Source organism: Porites lutea, chromosome 3, assembly GCF_958299795.1.
Source record: "Porites lutea chromosome 3, jaPorLute2.1, whole genome shotgun sequence".
NCBI lineage: Eukaryota > Metazoa > Cnidaria > Anthozoa > Scleractinia > Poritidae > Porites > Porites lutea.
The window spans coordinates 50,702,245-50,708,799 of NC_133203.1; the positions used below are offsets into that span (position 1 = coordinate 50,702,245).

A 6,555-nucleotide genomic window follows, 5' to 3' on the forward strand; every position below is an offset into this window, starting at 1 on the left:
TTTTCCTCAGTATAGCACGCGGGTAAATTAAATTTAAAGCTTACCTTCATAGCCCTGCACTTGAGTTCCACTTACGTCTCCATTATCCTCAATCCAAAGAAACCAATGATTTTTACTAAATAACTTTATATTGGCAAAGGCAATCTTCTCTTCGGAAGCTTCACCAACGTCCCTCAGAGAGAAGATGTTGAGATTTATCTTGGCTGCCGTCCATTGTACTGTCTTGGCTTGTAACAGAGCAGAAGGTTTCGTTAAAACCCATTCGTACTTTTTCCCGCGTCTAAATGCGTGTTCAACATCCACCATTTTGTTCTGCGGCGATTGATGTTACTTTTTCTCTATCTAAAATAACTTTCGTATCGAGTTCACAGCCTTGAACCTGCGGAGTTAAGTTTTGTCAGTTAATGGAGCAAAATGAATATTATCTTAAGCTTTATTAAAAAGTCCGTGACGCTTGGAGGTTGCGACACTTTATCTGTGACGTAGAAGGAGATACGGTTGAAAAGAGGGCACTTAGAAAATACAATAAAACATGTCGAGAACTTCAAATTGAGCTTTCATTAATTTACATTTAGAAGATTGTTTGTGTGAATAAAAGCGTCTTATTTTTTCTAATATGAGTTTAAGATTACATTAGTTATTTTTTTTAAGAGTATTTGTATGGCCAAAAACGAGTTTGTGTCCGGTAAGCCAAAGTTTAAGTCCGAGATTTTAGCAGAATCTTTAATATCTCTGTTTAATAACGTTTTTATTTCTATCTGATATTATTTCATATAGTTTTTCCTCTTCTCACTTGAAACTATTCTCAGCGTTCCTTCTTTAACAAATCATTTTTGATAAAATCAGACTGAAACTTTAGCGCGGCCAGTGCCCAATAATGAATCGACTCGTGAGAGTTTTTTAAATCTCAGCGTTAATTCCGGCGTGTATTAAAATTACGTGATGCTCCCACTGAATGCATCCACATCATCTAAGAGAATTTTGGATTTTTATTAAGTGGAAATTTGATGTTTGAACTGGCGAAATTAATGAAATATTCCTATCACGAACGCTTTTATAAAAATGACTAGTTTATAGCCGTACGTGACAAAAACTTTTATAAATAATTGATTGTCAAAAATTGAGTGGCTAAGGTAGTATTTTAAAACTCTTACAATTACCCCGTTTGATGACATATAAATATTAGATGGTTTTTTATCATGCCGGATACTAACGAAAGAAATAGCATTTTGAGGACATGACAATTTCGACGGTGTCAATGTTTGAGCTCAGAGCAATGTCTGGGATCTCTATTAAGTTAAGCAATGCATTCTAAATATTAAAATCTAGCAATTTTAATTCTCGAAGAAGGCTTTTTTTTATCAGTTCAGTACTTGAAAACATCATCCTCATGAGTGATCGATGCTAACAATGTATGCTGCCATTTTTGGCAAAAGTCACAAGACTGTATTCCCATTATACGTTAGGTTGGTGCCTGCCATAACTTCGCGAACACTTTTTTCAGCATTTGACTTACAATAGGCTCGATTTCCACCGTCTCCCGGGTCCGGTCTTTGATCCTCCCCGAAGAGAGAGGGGGATGAGTGCCGGCTCATTTTCCCGAACAGAGGCAGGTAATCGAACCTACATTTGACTTGTTTGTGTCGGTCTTACTTTTCTTCCTTGTTCTCAAAGTAAAACTTTTTTAATGTTCTTTAGCTGTTTTAAGAACCCAGAGCGAGGAAGAATCTACCCTGACTACTTCTCTTGGTCGCCATCAGCTTATCGAAGCTGAATTGATTAAACAGCGGATAAGTGATTTTTGGTAGGTTTTTGGCCAAAATATTTTTTTCCTCTTCTTTAAAACCAACATTTCTTAAATCCAATTCCATCCGGAATGAGACTTTTTGTAGGCAATATGCCACAATGAAAATCAAAATTAAATTTATATTTATGAAAATTCCAGGTAGATTCATCTAATGGAACTTATATCCTGCGGCTATCAGGATTAAGTACGACAACGGAAACTAAAATCATTATGATTAAAAAATAAGAAAAAGAAAGAAATTAGATGACTGGCTAATCTGTGTGGAAATCTTCAAAGGATCAATATGAGTTCAGTTCCTTTATTATAGGATGCTACGAAATAGCGTTAAGGTAATTGACGCTCTCTGATTGGCTAAAAAATGAAGTGTTTATTATTTTGTTCAGCTGATGTGAAAATAAAAACTACTGGTTCACTGAAAAAGCCTTGTTAATCACTACTACCTCTTTTTCCAGTACTCTTTAGGTCTAGTGTGGGTATATTTCTCCGGTAAAACAGGAAGCACATTCTTTTGCGTGGTACCCTATGTCCATTAACACACTGCTCGCAAGGGACTTGTCCGCTGAAAATCGTTCGGTTAAGCAGCAAGTGCGCTTAAAAATGCTTTTAAACTGGCAATTCTAACGAGCATTTTCAGTTCGTCTTTGACTCTTATGCCATTATACAAAACAGATTAACCCAAGATCGAATTCGTGTTATCATTTACGGCTGTATAACTCAAAGCGAAAATCAGCCTCGACACCGCCCCACATCAGAACTGTGACACCCTATGTTCACTGTTTTTAAAGAATTACCGTCATAGTTAGTTTTGTCCAAATTGTTTGAAAGTTGAATCTCGTGTGAACATGATGTCTAACCGCGAGTGAAATGACCAAAGAATTTAGAAATATTTTATCTGTTTCAAATATAAGTTTATTGATCTTATCCCTTCGAATATGTGTTTAGGTGAAGAGAAAAAAAGGCAATCCGTTCTTTTTTTGCTTTAACTGTACAATATTTTTTCCGCAAAATCTAATGTGAAATGAAATTCTTAACAGTGTCCCCTGAGTGTCAACAGTAATACGACTTAACGTATACACGCTACGACGGTGTTGCTTAATACTAAAAGTTAACAAATCGCCAATTTAGGAAACGGAACGTCAAGGTAAAGACTCCTCCGCCTGGAAGATAGTGAACACCATTACACAGAGAAAACGAAAAAAAGAAACAATAATGTATTTAAAAGGTAATATTATTCTCCCAAAGTGGCATAGGAATTTTGATTTCTTATGCTATACAACTATCACAGTTTCTCGTTATACTAGCAGTTTCCATTTCATTCTCACCATATGTTTTAAAATTATTCTAGCAAAAATTTAAATTTTTTTACCTGATAAATAATACAAAATGCGTGATTAATTTAATTTCACCGAGCCTAGTTTATCAGAAAGTTGTAACTATCTGAATGTCATCGTTTCTGTAAGTTTCCATGTAAACCGATCGAGCTATCTTTATTTTGTTCTTGGAAAAATTAACGATGTGGTGAGAACAAACTGGGCAAGTCTTTTTCAGTAAAACTACCAAGTTCCCCATTGAAATTCCCCGGGGGCGTTTGAAAATACTTCTGATCTGGGGAAAATATAGTAAACTGAAATTTTTTTAATTTTAAAGGAACTGGATGCGTAGAAGTTCAAATTTTTTCGAAATATTAGCTCACCTTTACCTGTGCCGGGCTGCAGGCTTACTCTGTCATTCAGGGATGAATCACTGTATATGAGCCTTCCTTTTTTAAACCCTGAATATAATAGCTTCTTATTCCATAGATAGCCGGCCTGCCACCCTTGACGCCGCTCTAAACAACAGATGGCCAAAATGAAAGCATTTTTAATGTTTGGAGTTAGTTTTCAAATTGTCTTGATGATGTTTTGACTTAGAAGCTTCCTTAATTGAAACACAACGTCCGAATACAGCTTGTTGTTATTGGTTAGTCACTAAATGGAATGACTTTTCTCGTAAAGTTTTCCTGACATTTACCCAAAACAAATTAATTTATCGTGCGTTTTGCTGTATTTTGGAAAGAAGCATATTTTTTTGCAATTTTCGTGATTGATTTTTCGCAGAAAAAAAATGAGCTGAGGAAAATTACTTGGTCGTGATAAAAAGCTTAACACAAGCCTAGAAGCTTCTGTCTCTGCCTACTGTAGCTATTTGAAAAGTTGGCAATAATTGTTTCCAAAATGGTCAGACAACCTTTTTTTCTCCAATTCTTCGAGCCTGTATAATCAAACATATTCCTAAAAAAAAAAAACGGAGTCCGAGTTCAATTTATTTATGCTAAATTATTACAAATCAGCGGAAATGTTTATTTATGAATCGACTTTAGCCGTACTGTCGAAAGAAAGGGAGACTGAATGTTCCTTTCTTTAGTCAAACAATTGCTCTCTCTATAGTTATTTTTTGGGTTAGGAAATAATGTATGTTTGTAATTTTCCATGAAATTGCTTTTCTCGATACTGAATTGAATGAAGTCATTTCCGAGGCCCATTTATGGCTAGTCAGGGTTCCATAACGATATCTAATTGATCGAATATGGAACTGGGCAATTTTCTATTGATTGACATCAGATCTTCTAGCGGTAAAAGAAGCCGAAAAGACCCATTTATATTACGGCATTATTCATCACTTCTTACAACAGATACCGGTATACTCAAAAGTTTACATTTAAATCACTCTCAGCTGTTTGGGGAAAATGAACGCCTCTTGTCCACTTAGCAGAAAAAAAACATTTTATTTTCTCAGTTTTTACTTAACCTTTGAAATCTTGACAGAGCTTGGATAATAGTAGCCACTCAACTTTTTTCTTAAAAACATTGCCATAATGTACATGAAATACATTAGCTTGAATCCAGTTTTATCGCATTTACTCCCATATCTTCAAAACTCTCCGATTAGACCGAAATGTAGTGAAAATAGCTGCTCCGCGTGTTTTGAAAAGTCATTTTTATCAGAGATAAACAATTCAACTGGAGACCTTTATTTTTTCTAGACACATTTGATGACCTTTATCCTGTTTTCCGTTTTTATTTTTCAATACCTGGTCCTGCATTTCTGGTTTGCAAATTGATTACATAAAACATTGAAATGTCAGTTCACTTAAACTCCTTAAAAAATCTTCTAAAAATATAGCAGGACATCCTTGGGCCCGCGATTAAGGTCCTTTGACCATGCTAGTGGATTTCGAGAACACATTTTCTTCACGATAACTAAAAATATTTTGACGAGCATTTAGCGGCTGACCATATTTTTGGGGTGTTCGCACAAGTGCGGTGTTCGCAAGCGAGAGTTGACTGTAAAGAAAGGATAATAAAATATGAGTATTGTTATTAGCCATTTGCACATTTCCGTTCGAATACACCTCATTTTGCCCCACTTTAACATTGGAAAGGAGCAAAAAACAGCTCAGTCGGTTAGTAAGCGGCCTTCTGTGAGGGGCGATGTCGAGTTCTATTCTCAGGTTCATCTTCTTTCGTACCCTTGTACTGTTAGGACACTGATGGGAAGAGAGGGGTAAAATGACTACACCATCGGCCTCAGGATAGCAGGCTAATGAGTACTGTTGCTATTATTTATTATTTACCAGTAACACCTACCCTTCAAAGCCGAAGATTGATGACGTGGGTTCAGCCATCCTCGGAGACCCAGGGCCAGATAGAAGGGGCGAGGGAAAGTCTAAACGGGCGGGAAAATATGGCACGAAGAAAAGTAAAGAACGACGAGAAGAGCCCCTGGGCAGAAAAACACAAAAGTTTTCTGGCACCGATCAGAAGCCAGAACGGCGGCGACCGTTTGGAAACTGGTCTGGTAAGACATTGTCCCCAGGGGCTCTTCTCGTTTTTCCGCCCGTTTAGACTTTCCCTCGCCCCAACTATCTGCCCATTGGCCTCCGAGGATGGAGTTCAGCTAAATATTACGAAAAAAGAAAAATACAAAGTACATTTCTAGTTTACAGGACTGTGATTGAATGAGGAAAAGGTAAGGTAAAGGCGCACACGAGCCAAAAGCCAGGGGCACCCAACGACTGTTTTCTGTGACATATCTGTTCGGAGAAGCAAAAATTGCCTAGAATTTTCTATAGCTTGAGGAAAGCTAAAAATTTGTAGATGACCGTTCAATTCACGTACAATTTTCGAAGCTAAATTATTAAATTCCCTACGATTTTCTGAAGTATATTTTTTGCCATTTCACTCCCCATATTAGGCCATTTTTCGTAGAGAAAGGAAACCTAAAACTTTCGGAATCGAAAATGCGATGCAGAGAGGAATCAGAAAAACTATCACTTTCGTAAAACTTTAAATTGTAGCTAAAATTTTCGGGGGAAATAATACCAAAGCCCTTGTAATTTCGAAAAGACTCAAGTTGCCCTAGGATGACCGAACAGATATAAATTTTTTAGCACCACTTAAAATCAAGAGAGAATGATAAATACATTTCTAGAGATCTAAAAGTACTCTGGATAGCCTAGAAAGTGTTTTCAAAGCATTTAGGGGGAAACTGTCGTTGGGTGCCCCTGAAAAGCCCAAACGGCCTGAGCTTATCCCGGTTTCATTAGCATGAAGTATTGCTACTCCCTGCTGGACGGGATGTTAGTCCATTGCAGTGTTACCCCTTAGCAGGTATGTGGCCGGTACCCATTTTTATACACCTGGATGAAGAGAAACAAAGTGGAGCGAAAGTTCCTTGTCTAAGGAAACAACGCGACAGGCGAGGCTTGA

The 6,555-nt window shown here is 37.0% G+C and overlaps 1 protein-coding gene across 2 annotated transcripts in view; it reads right to left on the reverse strand.

Annotated features, from left to right (window-relative positions):
* LOC140929887 (fibroblast growth factor 22-like) overlaps positions 1–3,644 on the reverse strand; it is a 12,759-nt gene extending 9,115 nt beyond the window's left edge. Inside the window, exons 1-2 of one of the 2 annotated variants that reach the window (XM_073379585.1) lie at positions 3,507–3,644; positions 45–379 (exon numbers count right to left, since the gene is read on the reverse strand). In XM_073379585.1, coding sequence (XP_073235686.1) covers positions 45–306 — 262 coding nt within the window. In that variant the 5' untranslated portion in view covers positions 307–379; positions 3,507–3,644. Of the gene's footprint in view, positions 1–44; positions 380–3,500 lie in introns of both variants that reach the window. The other variant, XM_073379584.1, reaches the window with a different exon arrangement.
* Positions 3,645–6,555: the final 2,911 nt, after the last annotated feature.